General features: G+C 42.9%; 1 protein-coding gene across 3 annotated transcripts in view; it reads left to right on the forward strand.

Annotated features, from left to right (window-relative positions):
* The first annotated feature begins 4,388 nt into the window (after positions 1 to 4,388).
* Positions 4,389 to 18,006, forward strand: part of LOC110524199 (retinoblastoma-like protein 2) — a 29,926-nt gene continuing 16,308 nt past the window's right edge. For all 3 annotated transcript variants that reach the window (XM_021603625.3, XM_021603636.3, XM_036979097.2), the window contains exons 1-10: positions 4,389 to 5,142; positions 6,533 to 6,663; positions 7,064 to 7,264; positions 7,530 to 7,594; positions 9,004 to 9,132; positions 10,968 to 11,128; positions 11,797 to 11,861; positions 12,176 to 12,347; positions 12,508 to 12,671; positions 17,492 to 17,708. In XM_021603625.3, coding sequence (XP_021459300.3) covers positions 5,005 to 5,142; positions 6,533 to 6,663; positions 7,064 to 7,264; positions 7,530 to 7,594; positions 9,004 to 9,132; positions 10,968 to 11,128; positions 11,797 to 11,861; positions 12,176 to 12,347; positions 12,508 to 12,671; positions 17,492 to 17,708 — 1,443 coding nt within the window. In that variant the 5' untranslated portion in view covers positions 4,389 to 5,004. The remainder of the gene's footprint in view (positions 5,143 to 6,532; positions 6,664 to 7,063; positions 7,265 to 7,529; positions 7,595 to 9,003; positions 9,133 to 10,967; positions 11,129 to 11,796; positions 11,862 to 12,175; positions 12,348 to 12,507; positions 12,672 to 17,491; positions 17,709 to 18,006) is intronic.

The raw sequence follows: 18,006 nt of genomic DNA on the forward strand, positions 1-18,006 counted from the left end.
CCTGTGACATATTAAATATCTGCCCCCAGAGGTCAAGGCAATTGAGTGTCCACTAATTTGTGTGTTATGAAGCCCTTTGAAAAGAGGATCATAGTCCTATAAGCAAAATCCTAACATTCTGCTCAACGCTTGTAGTTGTAAGCGAATTAAGTGTTGATTACACCATAGAAGAATGGTATCCAAAACCTGAAAAAGTATTTTGTGGTTATGAAAGGGATGTTGATTTACACTACAGTACCATCTAGTGTTCATTTGATGCATCTCATCTAAGACTATATTTTAAAAAGTAATATGCATCCACTGTGTAGAAAATGCAATCCTTTCCCATGCCACTGATTGCATAGGAATCTAATCTAGGGGGCAGTGCTGTGTGCAGTGGCATGTTTTTCAACCAGGAGTTGCCAAAGAAAGAAGATGCCATTTTTTAACAATGAGGGTTAAATTGGAGGCAATGCTGTGCAACAAAAGAAACACATATCTCTACAAGAGGATTCATTGTTTTTTAAGTTTTTTTTGTTACATTGTAGCATTTCAATCTGCCTAGCTGCATGTTGTTACAACATAGTTGTTACAATGTGTTGACTGGCACGTGGTGGTAGTTGCTACAAATGAACACCAATCTGGTTTATTGGGCAGAAGAATTGGGAAAGTTATCGGATTTATATTTTACGCAGTGGTGACCCGTCATTCAGGGCAGCTGGGGCAGTTTGCAAACAACGGGGGAAAATAAAATAAATCATAGTTATAAAGCCGCATACAAACATGGTCTATTTTTTGCTTTCTTGAGTAAGGCAGCTCCAAAATGCAGCTGTTTTAGCCTAGCTCAGTGGTTTCTGTGGTGGCAGGGCAGGTCAGTAGGAGTTGGTAATGTTCTCTGGTTGAGCCGTCATTGGCTCAGTGTTCTGTCACTCATGCGGACACTACATCACATCCAAATCTAAGGGTAGAGCCCGAAAATTCAAGCCCCTTGGGTGCTGCCATAGAGTTACATTAGAAGTGCCCATCCCAAGAAGGCTCAAGGTCATTGGCCACAGATAAAATGTCAAATCACGTTATATCTACAGTAGCTTTGATTGGACTGATCATGTCAACGTCATGAATCAAATCGACAATCTACTGGCAAATCCTTTGTAATCCTTGTCATATGAAGAGAAATAATGAATAGAAATAGAAATTATAGATAAAACGTATCGGTGCTCATCGCCCATTGGACATAAACATTACACAAGTGGAAATCGCACATTCAACAATGAGTGGTTTGGAAGGAATCAGTGGCTAACTGCAAGCGCTGCAAAGAAATCACTAGCCTGCTATTCAGTGGAGTGGGTGTGAGGTCCGAAGTCTGGGTTTAAGGGTCTCTATCCAAGCTTAAAAGGATAAACATTCAACATTCACAATGTTGTCAATCCAAATCCATACTGCTGCGCTCAAAACTCAGAACTGGGAAATCTGACTTCAGTGAGTTCAAGACAACTGGGAACTCTGAAAACAACTAGCTCCTAATGGGAAAATATGTTTTGAACGGTCATCCAACTCGGAATTGCAAGTCAGGAACTCGGGCCTCTTTCTTTTTTTTAATTAGCAAACAAATATTAACAAACAAAATAGGAATATTTACATGCAAACAAGCATACATAAACTATTTACATTGCCAGAGATCCTAAACAAACATAATCATTAATGATAAGGCAGGTAGCCTAGTGGTTAGTGTGTTGGACTAGTAACAGAAATGTTGCAAGATGGAAATCCCGAGCTGACAAGGTAAAAATCTGTGGTCCTGAACGAGGCACTGTTCCTAGGCCGCCTTTGAAAATAAGAATTTGTTCTTAACTGACTTGCCTAGTTAAATAAAACTAAAATAAAAAATACAAGTTGAAGTGCCTTTTTGTTTTTCATTTTAGTTCAAGTAGTGCCATATGGTTTAAAATCATTTAAGTTAGGTTTTGAATTAGAACCATTTGCGAATATGAAATGTACCTAATACCTGCGAATATGAAATGTACCTAATATCACTGACGTCCTCATGATTCGACCTTGTTCTTTTCCGAGTTTACAGTTGTCATGAAAGCATCATAAATGCAGAGAATGACAGATTTATGACAAAGTTTGATGGCAACATTTGTCCACGAAGGTCCGCGGCGCCACTTTCCTGTTCAAGTTAGCACAACAAGGTGTGTCCAAAAATGCATTGTATGAAGCTGCATAAATGATGTAATATGCCAGGGAGATACAGTTGAAGTCGGATGTTTACATACACTTAAGTTTCAGTCATTAAAACTTGTTTTCCAACCACTCCACACATTTCTTGATAACAAACTATAGTTTTGGCAAGTCGGTTAGGACATCTACTTTGTGCATGACACAAGTAATTATTTTAACAATTGTTTACAGACAGAATATTTCACTTACAATTCAAGGTATCACAATTCCAGTGGGTCAGGAGTTTACATACACTAAGTTGACTGTGCCAGAAATGTCAGAAATTATGTCAGAAGTTTCTGATAGGCTAATTGACATCATTTGAGTCAATTGGAGGTTTACCTGTGGATGTATTTCAAAGCCTACCTTCAAACTCAGTGCCTCTTTGCTTAACATAATGGATAAATCAAAAGAAATCAGCCAGGACTTCAGAAAAAAGTCTGGTTAAGCCTTGGGAGCAATTTCCAAACACCTGAAGGTACCACGTTCATCTGTACAAACAATAAGTAAGTATAAGTAAGTAAGTATAAACACCCTTGGACCATGCAGCCGTCATACCGTTTAGGAAGGACACGCGTTCTGTCTCCTAGAGATGAACGTACTTTGGTGCGAAAAGTGCAAATCAATTCCAAAACGACAGCAAAGGACCATGTGAAGATATTGGAGGAAACAGGTACAAAAGTATCTATATCCACAGTAAAACGAGTCCTATATCGACATAACCTGAAAGGCCGCTCAGCAAGGAATAAGCCACTGCTCCAAAACCACCATAAAAAGCCAGACTACGCTTTGCAACAGCACATGGGGACAAAGATTGTACTTTTTGGAGAAATGTCCTCTGGTCTGATGAAAAAAAATAGAACTGTTTGGCCATAATGTCCATCGTTATGTTTGAAGGAAAAAGGGGGAGGCTTGCAAGCTGAAGAACACCATCCCAACTGTGAAGCACGGGGGTGGCAGCATCATGTTGTGGGGGTGCTTTGCTGCAGGAGGGACTGGTGCACTTCACAAAATATATGGCTTTTGAGGCAGGAAAATTATGTGGATATATTGAAGCAACATCTCAAGACATCAGTTAGGAAGTTAAAACCTGGTCGCAAATGGGTCTTCCAAATGAAAAATGACCCCAAGCATGCTTCCAAAGTTGTGGCAAAATGCCTTAAGGGCAACAATGTCAAGGTATTGGAGTGGCCATTACAAAGCCCTGACCTCAGTCCCATAGAAAGTTTCTGGGCAGAACTGAAAAAGCGTGTACGAGCACGGAGGCCTACAAACCTGACTCAGTTACACCAGCTCTATCAGGAGGAATGGGGCCAAAATTCACCCAAATTATTGTGCGAAGCTTGTGAAAGGCTACCTGAAACATTTGACACAAGTTAAACAATTTCAAGGCAATGCTACCAAATACTAATTGAGTGTATGTCAACTTCTGACCCACTGGGAATGTGATGAAAGAAATAAAAGCTGAAATAAATCATTCTCTCTACTATAATTCTGACATTTCACATTCTTAAAATAAAGTGGTGATCCTAACTGACCTAAAACAGGGAATTTTTACCAGGATTAAATGTCAGGAATTGTGAAAAACTGAGTTTAAATGTATTTGGCTAAGGTGTATGTAAACTTCCGACTTCAACTGTATACTGTAGCTAAGAAAGTGATGCTAAGTGTATGTTGTGTAGTAAACTGTTAGTAGCCTCACCCTAATAATTTGGTCCTTTTCCCCTCTTAATTTTGCCTACTGTCCTGACTTGGTGGTGCACATGGAGCCTATAGCCTGTTTTAGAGAAATGTAATCATCGAATACTGTAAGAGCTTTCATTGTCTGCGTATATACCCCCTTTATTTATCCTACGGTTCTGACTTGGTGTACAGGAAGAATACTGTAAGAATGTTCCATGTTCTGAATTCTGTCACAGTTTGTTTCAAACTTGATGAACAAATAGTTATATTTACTATGTCCGTCCTAGCTCGCTCATTAATGTCTTCATCGAAATGATGCGTTGCCTCGTCTCCTTATGCCATATTTTCTACATCTCAATTGTCAGTAAAAACCACATTTGTTTAAGCAAGTCAGCAATATCAGCTATGTTTTTTTAAAGGGCAGTAAATGAGGCTGAATGAACTGTTTAGCTGCCAGACAAGGCAAGGCATTGGTAAGGTGTTGGGATTGCTGTTGGGACTCTGCCGTTGGGACAGCTTTATGTAGGGCCTAACAGTCTGTGGGTACCGTTTGTCACCGTTATAGGGCAATTCATGTATTGTTTAGTGTTGTGTGGTGTAATGGCTTTGCTGACATGCGTCTAAAAATATATATGTTTGCGCCACCAAACATGCTAAAATCGCCAGTGGTTTGGTTTACGTTGTTGAACATGGCATGAATGATTAAAACATCTCACAAAAAACTGGTATGAATGATATAATCATCCGGAAGTATTATTGTATTGAATGACTGGTATTCATCCATTAAACGTTGGAAACGCATTTTTTGTGGGCGGAAACCCCAAGTACGGTTGATATCGTATTCACCAAGCAAATACCGTCAACAATGTCACGTTTTCTATCGCTCATGTACTCTACGCAAGTCTTTTGCGTAATCTGCTACGCAAGATAGTAGCTTTCACTCAAAGGACATTTAAATGGCTACACTGTATAGCACCCACTGTATATTGGATCGCACAATACGAATAGTAACATTGTTTATATGTACGTTGTAACAAACCGCGCTTGAGTCGACTCTGCTTTGCAACTGCGTTGTAATTTGGACCCGAATCTATTTGCTGTGTACCCTTTGGAACAGTCAAAATGAACGAGGAGGAAGACTTTTTGCAGAAAACAAGGCAGGGGTTTGAAGATCTCTGTCGAGCTTTGAATATGGACGAGGAGGCGAGCAACGAAGCATGGAAGAGCTACGAAAACATAAGCAAAAATTACACATTAGAGGTAAATATGTTTTGCTTTGTATATTGTACAGTAATATACATATAGCCATTTTGGCAACCGGTTTACCACAGGCTTCACTTGCAGAATAGCATTGCCTCTACCTTTCACGACCGACATTTTACGTCGTCTCATTTCATATTTAAAGACGCAGCTTGTATTACGTTTGTAGTTTTACATAAATATTTGATATAAAACTCCATTATTTGTGATATTTTTCTGTGGAAAGGGGAGGAGTTTACCGGTCTGAATTTACCGGTCTGCGTCAGTTTTAGAGGCGGACCAATCTCATGGTTTAGAATAGGACAAGGTTAACTGGGGTCAGAGGTTCCCAACCTTTTTCCCCCCAGGGCGCCCTTTTTCACATTTAAAAAATGTCACTACAAAATTTTGTTTATCGAGATACCTTATACTAAATACACCACCAGCTTAATTTTTTTTATTTTATTTGAGGGACCAAGGAAAAGGGTTTTGTTTTTTAAGCTAATTTCCTGCAAACTACATAGTTTAACAAGACATGATGACATATTTTAGGTTGGCTCTTTATTTAGGTAGGCTCTTTAATGATGCTTACTGTAAATAAACTCTAGACCCTATTTCCCCAAATGTTATTCCGCTACCAAGTATGTTTATTAAGATAATTTATATGAACCCTCTATTTAATGATGTATATCCTCTTTTACATAAAGTGAATAGATCAATTGATAGCGACAGAGTCACACATTGTATAAGATTGCTTCCCATGCAAAGTCCCATTTCTTTGACTCCTTGACTTTAGAAGGTTGTTGCTCAGCTTCTGAATGACATTGAGACAAATATATTCCCCCATGTGCATTAGAGTCAAGTCTTCCTCTCTCATTTCACCTCTTGTTTTTAGCTTAAAGCATCGTAGATTTATTTATTATTTTTAGATCAGTATAAAAACAAACAAAAAATTACTCCTCAAATCAAGGAAGGTCCCGCGGAACATTGCCGCCCCATATGGGGGGTGCACCCTCTAAGTTGGCAACCCCTGGTCTAGAAAAGGGGGCGCTGCTCTTTGGTCCTAACACTGAATGATCCAGCTTACTTGATATTTTTTTTAAATATGGTATAGTTATGAATATCAAGGTTGTTATAATAAAGTCTGCCTTGTGCATGTGCCTTATTCACAAACCTTTCCTCATAAGGGTTAGCCATCTGCTGTATCTGTGTATGGTTTATTTGGAGGTGGTATGACACAAAATTAGGAACAGGGATTACAGAAGAAACCACTAGAGGGGAGAATTTCTAACATGGCATATCTCCTCTCTGGCCCCACCAGCTCTAACTGGTATCCTTAATAGTGAGATAGAGCCTGGGACAGAAAAAGTAACACCCCCCCTCTCTCTTTCTTCATCCCCCTTTCTTACAGGGCAGTGAGCTACACTGGTTAGCCTGTGCTCTCTATGTGGCCTGCAGGACAGCCATACCAACGGTGGGTAAGGGCACCGCGGAAGGAAACTATGTCTCTCTGACCAGGATCCTCAGCTGTTCAGAACAAAGGTGCGTATGCCCAGGCACTAGTCCCTATGGTCCGGTTTCCCGGATACAGATTAAGCCTAATCCTAGACTAATAAAGCATGTTCAATGGAAATTATACATTGAACGTGCCTCTTAGTCTAGGACTAGGCTTAATCTGTGTCCAGGAAACTGGCCCTAAATGTGCCCCACTTCATATATAACTTACTAAAGGACTTTCACACAAAGTCCTCCATAGATTTGCATAACAGTCCATATGGTTTCTTGCTTAGTTCTTGGATTCTGATTACAACCTGGTTATTTGTGTAATGCTGATCAAGGAACCACACATCTACTAACAACATGACTGTCCTATGTAATATATAATTTATTGAACTGGAAAATACTGTCATTTCTCAAACAGTTGCCCTGTTTCTGATTGCAGCCTCATTGAGTTCTTTAACAAGATGAAGAAATGGCAGGACATGGCAAGTCTGCCCCAAGACTTTTGCCAGAGCACGGAGAAGCTGGAGAGGAATTTCACAATTTCCGCCGTCATCTTCAAGAAATATATCCCCATATTCAAAGCCATCTTTAAGGCACCCTCTGACGACCCACCCAGAGTCCACAGGAGCCGCAAACAGAGGTGAGTTAGTTGTTGATACTGTAGCTCGCTATGAAGTTCTGACACATCACTATTTTCTACAATAGTTTGACCGGTCTTGAACAAAGTCAAGTAGATGTGTGCACTCACTTCACTACTGTAAGTTGCTCTGGATAAGATCATCTGCTAAATGGCTAGAATGTACAAATGGAATTGTTTCTATCCTGGTGCCAGCCAGATCGTGAGATCTCTGAGCACAGCGGTCAGTCTCCTTGACCAGACTGACTGCTGACTTATTCTGATTTAGGCGCCATCCCTGCACCGTCGCTGAAGTCTTCAACTTCTGCTGGATTCTGTTTGTCAACGCTAAAGGTGAGTACTTCTGTTTCGTTCATGGCAAAAGACAGGACAAGAGGGGGAGGACAGAGGGGAAAGGACTAGGGATCAGTGGGGTCCTGAGAAAAGGATAGTTCGAAGGCTATGTGAAGTGATCACTATTTGGTTACTCACAAAGTATAACTGACAAGGGCTAGCTACTCTACATTGGGCACTGGGCATGCCAAGGACTGCACTGAGTTGTTGGCATCAGCAGGAGAACAGAGGCCAGGGCAAATAGATGTCATTTTTATAGCTCCTTAATCCTTAATAAGATCTCAAAAGACACGCACGCACACACACAACCAGATAAGTCCCCTCCTGTGCTCCCTGTTCACCCACGACTGCGTGGCTGTGCACGACTCCAACACCGTCATTAAGTTTGCCTGCAACACGGCGGTGGTAGGTTGCGTCACTGGTTGGTATGGCAACTGCTCGGCGTCTGACCGCAAGTTGCTACAGAGGGTAGTGCGTACGGCCCAGTATATCACTGGGGCCGAACTTCCAGCAATCCATGACCTCTATACCAGGCGGTATCAGAGGAAGGCTCTGAAACTTGTCAAAGACTGCAGGCACCCAAGTCATAGACTGTTCCCTCTTCTACCACACGTCAAGCGGGTACCGGAGCACCAAGTCTGTGACCAAAAGTCTCCTGAACAGCTTCTACCCCCAAGCCATAAGACTGCTGAACAGTTAATCAAATTGCCACCCAGACTATTTACATTGCTCCCTTTATTATTTATTTATTTATCTTCATTATTTTCCACTGGCTCTATGCACACTCACTAGACTCTACCCTCTTAGAAGAAAAGGTGCTATCTAGAACCTTAAAGGGTTCTTCGGCTGTCCCTGTAGGAGAACCCTTTGAATAAATATGTTTGGTTACAGGTTAAACCCTTTTGGTTTCAGGTAGAACCCTAGTGGGTTACATGTAGAACCCTGTCCCCAGAGGTTTCTACATGGAACCCAAATGAGTTCTACCTGAACCAAAAAGGGTTCTGCCTGGAACCAAAAAAAGGGTTATTCTATGGGGACTACCGAAGAACTCTTTTGGAACCCTTTTTTCTAAGTGTCCTCACACATACTACACTGAATTTGATTTTATTTTACTAGTTTTGTTAATTGAATTAGGTGAAAGGTGACTTTGGTAAGTATACTGTGATATCCATTGTTCTCTTTTGAAATAATCAAAATCGAGGTTTGAGGCTACCAGCACTACTCTGCTGTCAACACGAGACATCTCTATCTTTCAGATCAATTCATTTCAACAAGCTTTATTGTTAGGACCAGATCATTGTGCCAAACTATCTTTGTGTCTTAGAAAAGCAGTGTAAAATCCTACTTATTATTATTATTATTATTATTATGATTATTTCAATTTCTCTTCTCTCTCCCTCCCTTGCCAGGAAACTTCCCTATGATCAGTGATGACCTGGTGAACTCATACCACCTGCTGCTGTGTGCTCTGGACCTGGTTTTCTCCAACGCTCTGCTGTGTAACACCAGGAAGGAGCTGCTCAACCCCAACTTCAAAGGTGACCTCCCGGCCCAAACCGATATCCCCTCCCTATCCTCCCATCTCTCACCCCCTATGCATACAGTACATTCGGAAAGTATTCCTACCCCTTGGCTTTTTCCACATTTTGTTACGTTATCAATGTACACACAATACCCCATAATGACGAAGTGATAATAGGTTTTTAGATTTTTTTTTGTACATTTATTAGTATTATCTTTTAAATACCTTATTTACATAAGTATTCAGACCCTTTGCTATGAGACTAGAAAATGAGCTCAGGTTCATCCTGTTTCTATTGATCATCCTTAAGATGTTTCTACAACTTGATTGGAGTCCACCTGTGGTGAATGCAATTGATTGGACATGATTTGGAAAGGCACACACCTGTCTATATAAGGTCCCACAGTTGACAGTACATGTCAGAGCAAAAACCAAGCCATAAGGTCGAAGGAATTGTCCGTAGAGTTCCTAGACAGGATTTTGTCGAAGCACAGATCTGGGAAGGGTACCAAAACATTTCTGCAGCATTGAACGTCCCCAAGAACACATTGGCCTCCATCATTCTTAAATTGCAGAAGTTTGGAACCACCAAGACTCTTCCTAGAGCTGGCCGCCTGGCCAAACTGCGCAATCGGGGGAGAAGGGCTTTGGTCAGGGAGGTGACCAAGAACCCGTTGGTCACTCTGGCAGAGCTCCAGAGTTCCTCTGTGGAGATGGGAGAACCTTTCAGAAGGACAGCCATCACTGCAGCACTCCACCAATCAGGCCTTTATGATAGAGTGGCCAGACAGAAGCCCCTCCTCAGTAAAAGGCACATGACAGCCCGCTTGGAGTTTGCCAAAGGGCCCTTAAAGGACTCAGACCATGAGAAAAAACATGATCTGGTTTGATGAAATCTTTGGCCTGAATGCCAAATGTCATGTTTGGAAGAAACCTGCCACCATCCCTACAGTGAAGAATGATGGTGGCAGCATCATGCTGTGGGGACGTTTTTCAGCGACAGGAACTGGGTGACTAGTCAGGATCAAGGGAAAGATGAACAGAGCAAAGTACAGAGAGATCCTTGATGAAAACCTGCTCCAAAGCGCTCAGGACCTCAGACTGGGGCGAAGGTTCATCTTCTAACAGGACAACGACCCTAAGCACACAGCCAAGACAACACCGGAGTGGCTTCAGGACAAGTCTCTGAATGTCCTTGAGTTGCCCAGCCAGAGCCCGGACTTGAACCCGATCGAACATCTCTGGAGAGATGAGAGATCCAACCCGACAGAGCTTGAGAGGATCTGCAGGGAAGAATGGGAGAAACTCCCCAAATACAAGTGTGCCAAGCTTGTAGCATCATACCCAAGAAGACTCATGGCTGTAATCGCTGCCAAAGGTGCTTCAACAAAGTGCTGAGTAAAGGGTCTGAAAACTCATGTAAATCTGATATTTCAGTTTAAAATGTATTACATTTGAAAAAATGGCAAAAAAAACTGTTTTTGTTTTGTCATTATGGGGTATTGTGTGTAGATTTATGAAGGGGGGGGGGCAATGTAATCCATTGTAGAATAAGGCTGTAATGTAACAAAATGTGGAAAAAGTCAAGGGGTCTGAATACTTTCCGAATGCACTGTATATACCCTCACTATCTTCCTATAGATAACAACATTCATAGTATCCAACCAGTATCTGTGCATGTGTACGTGTGTGCAGGCATGCATGCATGCATACATGTGTGGTTACTCGCATGATCCGTACGTAGAGTATGTTCAATCTCTGTGGTCCTTTTCCGTGTTACTGCATAGTTACTGTAATACCTTATCACTTGCATCTAATGCAGGAAGCTGCTATGTCTCGTCTGATCTACAGGCCTTCCTGAGGACTTCAACAGTAAGGACTACAAGCCTACTGCAGGGCCTTACTGCTTCATAGAACAGCTGTGTGAACTGCATGATGGCCTGGTGCTGGAGGCCAAGGGGGTCAAGGAACACTTCTGGAAACCGTTCATCAAGAGGCTCTTCCATAAGAAGGTTAGGCACACACACACCTCAGTCCTATACACACACACACACACACACACACCTCAGTCCTACACACACACACACACACACACACACCATCAGACTGTTAAACAGCCACCACTAACATTGAGTGGCTGCTGCCAACACACGGACTCAACTCCAGCCACTTTAATAATGGGAATTTATGGGAAATGATGTAAAATATATCACTGGCCACTTTAAACAATGCTACCTAATATAATGTTTACATACCCTACATTATTCATCTCATATGTATATACTGTACTCTATATCATCTACTGCATCTTTATGTAATACATATATCACTAGCCACTTTAACTATGCCACTTTGTTTACATACTCATCTCATATGTATATACTGCACTCAATACCATCTACTGTATCTTGCCTATGCCGCTCTGTACCATCACTCATTCATATATCTTTATGTACATAAGGTAGTAGTTTTGGAATTGTTAGCTAGATTACTTGTTGATTATTACTGCATTGTCGGAACTAGAAGCACAAGCATTTCGCTACACTCGCATTAACATCTGCTAACCATGTGTATATGACAAATAAAATTTGATTTGATTTGACACACATACACACACCGTAGTCCTACACAATCTACTTGTCTGCCTTGTCTCATCATGGATTTTCTGTGTCATCAACAGATTCTCAAAGGGAAAGAAGATAGCTTGACTGGCTTCTTCGATCCTATGAATTTTGGAGACAGTTTGTAAGTCAATCCTTATATTGTCTCTCTTCACAGAGCAGATATCGATAGTCTTCTGATTAATATTCAACGTTTCATATACACTGAGTATACAAAACATTAAGAACACCTGCTCTTTCCATGAAATAGACTGACCAGGTGAAAGCCATGATCCCTTATTGATGTCACTTAAATCCACTTCAATCAGTGTAGATGAAGGGAAGATAGGTTAAATAATGATTTTTAAGCCTTGAGACAAATTTAGGCTGTTCTGAGGGTCAATGTGTTCCTAGTGTTCGGTATACTCAGTGTATTTGTGTGTGTGTGTCTTTGTCTAGTGCGTCCATGGGGCGTGTGTACGAGGAGCATGTTCTAGCCACAGGGGGTCTGGATGAGAGGATCTTCCTGGGAGAGGGGGCCAATGAAGACATTGGCACACCAGGCCCCTGTCTCTGTGTGGGAGTAAAGAACCAGGACGCCTCTGCATACAGACTCTACAGCAGTCTGACTGTAAGACGCGCACACACACACACATTATTATACTATTATGTTGTGTATGACATGTGCTGCTGTTATTATGATTACTGTAACACACAAACGCACATGCACGTCTTGTGTCTGAGTTTGAATTCAATGCAAATGTACAGTAATCCCTTTGTGTGTCCTGTAGGCCTCGGCCTTGAAGGTGTCTACTCCCCTGACGGGTCTTAAGTATGTCCAGGACAACTGTCTGGGCACGCCGGTATCTACAGCCATGCAGAGTGTTGGCCGACTCCACAGCCTGCTCACAGGACTCAAACACCGCCCCAGTGGCAGACTCACAGACTTACTGAGGTATTGCACACAATACAAATAATAAAATATATTCTAAGCTGCACACAACCACACCAGTGGCCCAGAACATGTTTAATGGGGTGGCCAAGGTGGAGCACAGACCCAGTTTTGTGGGGCCAAAACATTTTTTACTTTAATCGAAGCAAGGTGGATTTAAAAAAAATATATATATAATTCTGATGGTTCAGCGCATGAAATGCTTCAGCTTAGTTTTGGTACATTTCCCTGTTCAGTAAATCATAAATCAATTAAACCAAAAGCCTTGTTACAGTGTTTGCATTCAAGGTTGTGATTTTATATACGGGTATTAAATCAAATCAAATCAAATTGTATTTGTCACAGACACATGGTTAGCAGATGTTAATGCGAGTGTAGCGAAATGCTTGTGCTTCTAGTTCCGACAATGCAGTAATAACCAACAAGTAATCTAACTAACAATTCCAAAACTACTGTCTTGTACACAGTGTGAGGGGATAAAGAATATGTACATAAGGATATATGAATGAGTGATGGTACAGAGCAGCATAGGCAAGATACAGTAGATGGTATATAGTACAGTATATACATATGAGATGAGTATGTAAACAAAGTGGCATAGTTAAAGTGGCTAGTGATACATGTATTACATAAGGATACAGTCGATGATATAGAGTACAGTATATACGTATGCATATGAGATGAATAATGTAGGGTAAGTAACATTATATAAGGTAGTATTGTTTAAAGTGGCTAGTGATATATTTACATAATTTCCCATTATTAAAGTGGCTGGAGTTGAGTCAGTGTCAGTGTGTTGGCAGCAGCCACTCAATGTTAGTGGTGGCTGTTTAACAGTCTGATGGCCTTGAGATAGAAGCTGTTTTTCAGTCTCTCGGTCCCAGCTTTGATGCACCTGTACTGACCTCGCCTTCTGGATGATAGCGGGGTGAACAGGCAGTGGCTCGGGTGGTTGATGTCCTTGATGATCTTTATGGCCTTCCTGTGACATCGGGTGGTGTAGGTGTCCTGGAGGGCAGGTAGTTTGCCCCCGGTGATGCGTTGTGCAGACCTCACTACCCTCTGGAGAGCCTTACGGTTGAGGGCGGAGCAGTTGCCGTACCAGGCGGTGATACAGCCCGCCAGGATGCTCTCGATTGTGCATCTGTAGAAGTTTGTGAGTGCTTTTGGTGACAAGCCGAATTTCTTCAGCCTCCTGAGGTTGAAGAGGCGCTGCTGCGCCTTCTTCACAATGCTGTCTGTGTGAGTGGACCAATTCAGTTTGTCTGTGATGTGTATGCCGAGGAACTTAAAACTTGCTACCCTCTCCACTACTGTTCCATCAATGTGGATAGGGGGGTGTTCCCTCTGCTGTTTCCTGAAGTCCACAATCATCTCCTTAGTTTTGTTGACGTTGAGTGTGAGGTTATTTTCCTGACACCACACTCCGAGGGCCCTCACCTCCTCCCTGTAGGCCGTCTCGTCGTTGTTGGTAATCAAGCCTACCACTGTTGTGTCATCCGCAAACTTGATGATTGAGTTGGAGGCGTGCGTGGCCACGCAGTCGTGGGTGAACAGGGAGTACAGGAGAGGGCTCAGAACGCACCCTTGTGGGGCCCCAGTGTTGAGGATCAGCGGGGAGGAGATGTTGTTGCCTACCCTCACCACCTGGGGGCGGCCCGTCAGGAAGTCCAGTACCCAGTTGCACAGGGCGGGGTCGAGACCCAGGGTCTCGAGCTTGATGACGAGCTTGGAGGGTACTATGGTGTTGAATGCCGAGCTGTAGTCAATGAACAGCATTCTCACATAGGTATTCCTCTTGTCCAGATGGGTTAGGGCAGTGTGCAGTGTGGTTGAGATTGCATCGTCTGTGGACCTATTTGGGCGGTAAGCAAATTGGAGTGGGTCTAGGGTGTCAGGTAGGGTGGAGGTGATATGGTCCTTGACTAGTCTCTCAAAGCACTTCATGATGACGGAAGTGAGTGCTACGGGGCGGTAGTCGTTTAGCTCAGTTACCTTAGCTTTCTTGGGAACAGGAACAATGGTGGCCCTCTTGAAGCATGTGGGAACAGCAGACTGGTATAGGGATTGATTGAATAGGTCCGTAAACACACCGGCCAGCTGGTCTGCGCATGCTCTGTGCATGCTCTGAGGGCGCGGCTGGGGATGCCGTCTGGGCCTGCAGCCTTGCGAGGGTTAACACGTTTAAATGTCTTACTCACCTCGGCTGCAGTGAAGGAGAGACCGCAAGTTTTCGTTGCGGGCCGTGTCAGTGGCACTGTATTGTCCTCAAAGCGGGCAAAAAAGTTATTTAGTCTGCCTGGGAGCAGGACATCCTGGTCCGTGACTGGGCTGGATTTCTTCCTGTAGTCCGTGATTGACTGTAGACCCTGCCACATGCCTCTTGTGTCTGAGCCGTTGAATTGAGATTCTACTTTGTCTCTGTACTGACGCTTAGCTTGTTTGATAGCCTTGCGGAGGGAATAGCTGCACTGTTTGTATTCGGTCATGTTACCAGACACCTTGCCCTGATTAAAAGCAGTGGTTCGCGCTTTCAGTTTCACGCGAATGCTGCCATCAATCCACGGTTTCTGGTTAGGGAATGTTTTAATCGTTGCTATGGGAACGACATCTTCAACGCACGTTCTGATGAACGTTCTGATGTTGTTGTCTGACGCAATACGAAACATGTCCCAGTCCACGTGATGGAAGCAGTCTTGGAGTGTGGAGTCAGCTTGGTCGGACCAGCGTTGGACAGACCTCAGCGTGGGAGCCTCTTGTTTTAGTTTCTGTCTGTAGGCAGGGATCAACAAAATGGAGTCGTGGTCAGCTTTTCCGAAAGGGGGGCGGGGCAGGGCCTTATATGCGTCGCGGAAGTTAGAGTAACAATGATCCAAGGTCTTTCCACCCCTGGTTGCGCAATCAATATGCTGATAAAATTTAGGGAGTCTTGTTTTTAGATTAGCCTTGTTAAAATCCCCAGCTACAATGAATGCAGCCTCCGGATAAATGGTTTCCAGTTTGCAAAGAGTCAAATAAAGTTCATTTCTGCTTGGGGGGGGATATATACGGCTGTGATTATAATCGAAGAGAATTCTCTTGGTAGATAATGCGGTCTACATTTGATTGTGAGGAATTCTAAATCAGGTGAACAGAAGGATTTGAGTTCCTGTATGTTTCTTTCATCACACCATGTCACGTTAGTCATAAGGCATACGCCCCCGCCCCTCTTCTTACCAGAAAAATGTTTGTTTCTGTCTGCGCGATGCGTGGAGAAACCTGTTGGCTGCACCGCCTCGGATAGCGTCTCTCCAGTAAGCCACGTTTCCGTGAAGCAAAGAACGTTACAGTCTCTGATGTCCCTCTGGAATGCTACCCTTGCTCGGATTTCATCAACCTTGTTGTCAAGAGACTGGACATTGGCAAGAAGAATGCTAGGGAATGGTGCACGGTGTGCCCTTCTCCGGAGTCTGACCAGAAGACCGCCTCGTTTCCCTCTTTTTCTGAGTCGTTTTTTTGGGTCGCTGCATGGGATCCACTCCGTTGTCCTGTTTGTAAGGCAGAACACAGGATCCGCGTCGCGAAAAACATATTCTTGGTCGTACTGATGGTGAGTTGACGCTGATCTTATATTCAGTAGTTCTTCTCGACTGTATGTAATGAAACCTAAGATGACCTGGGGTACTAATGTAAGAAATAACACGTAAAAAAACAAAAAACTGCATAGTTTCCTAGGAACGCGAAGCGAGGCGGCCATCTCTGTCGGCCGTAGTAAATTCTCTTGGAAGTGGCATCCAAAATGCTTACTATACCGTGACATTTAGGGGGTCTCTATTTTTTTTAACCGGACCTCCTATGTGTGCACTTTGTTTTTGATGGACTTCATGGTAAAGACATGTAATTTAACTGTAAAAATGTGTTACCTTTTTAATGTGTCATGAACACAACCAGTCAGGATGTTTTCCCCCGATTGTCTTAACAAATCACTTCAAAATGTAGGTTACCTGTGCACTTTCGTCTACTCCAAAATAAGTCTAGCATCCGAACAGTGCACTGTGCACCCACCACTTGAATGGAAAGGGACATCCTATTACAAACACCATCAGTGTAATGACATTCAGCCTATAAAGTGGTGTGTATTCATGGATGCCAAAGGAAGCCAGGCTTCCCCCCAAAAATGTTACAATAAAAAAATAAAACCTTTTTCTAATGCGATTTCTCATTTGTGTCTATCCATGTTTCATCATTCTCCTTCAATTTGCAAGAGGCGGAGTCTAATTCAACAGAGAAAGCATCCGAGCGAGGCAAACCACGCCCCTCCATCTTAGTATCTGTAGCCCATGTATCTGATGCTGTCTGGTCAAAAATAATATGACATGTCATACTCTTTTTGGCCAGATGGCATCAGATACATGAGCTACACATACAAAGACAGAGGGGCGCTGTTTGCCCCTGCTCGTATTGTATTCTTCCTCCGGTGAGATTGATGAGTCTTGCTGAAGGTGTGCATCTTTGTCAAAATTATCAATATATTCAGAGACAACCTAACTCAAAATCTCTGGGGGGGGGGCCACTTGGGTGGCCAGTCAGATTCCACATTCTGTGTGTGTGTGTGTGTGTGAACCACATACAGATTGTTATTATTTCGTGTTTTATGTATTGGAAAGGCCTTACCTTTTCAAATACTCACCCATCCTTATATTGTTACCACACGGAAGAGTTCAGTTGTCTATTTTCATTTCAGGTTGTTAGTATTTGAGCCATGAAAGGTGTTATAACAGTTTTGGGGTGTAAGTATGAGTTTGGAGGGTGATTTATCAGTAACTCTCTCTCTCTTGTTCCAGGGCGTGTGCCAGAGACCCAAGTGAGACCATCTCCACTAGGCTGAAGGACATGTGCCAGGTCTTTTGTCAGCACTTTGAGGGCAAAGGGGAGGAGAACGCAGGACTGGGGAAAGACATTGCAGTGAAGTACTTCCGCCTGGCGGAGGCGCTCTACTATAAAACCCTGGAGGCCGTCATTGACCAGGAGAAGGAGAGACTGGGCGACACGGACCTCTCTGTGAGTCCCACCTGCGCTGCCCTGCTAGCTCAGCTCAGTTTGCTGTAGCTAACTAGAAATTGCACACACATTTCCCATTCACGTCAAAGCATGATTTATGCAAAGGTCCAAGTTACGGTATTGTATTTTCAGTTCACATATACACTGAGTGTACAAAACATTGGGAACACCTGCTATTTCCATGGCAGACTGACCAGTTGAATCCAGGGGAAAGCTATGGTCCCTTATTGATGTCACCTGTTAAATCCACTTCATTCAGTGTAGATGAAGGTGAGGAGATGGGTAAAAGAAGGATTTT

Source organism: Oncorhynchus mykiss, chromosome 1 (assembly GCF_057628025.1).
Source record: "Oncorhynchus mykiss isolate SJ-2025 chromosome 1, ASM5762802v1, whole genome shotgun sequence".
Lineage (NCBI taxonomy): Eukaryota > Metazoa > Chordata > Actinopteri > Salmoniformes > Salmonidae > Oncorhynchus > Oncorhynchus mykiss.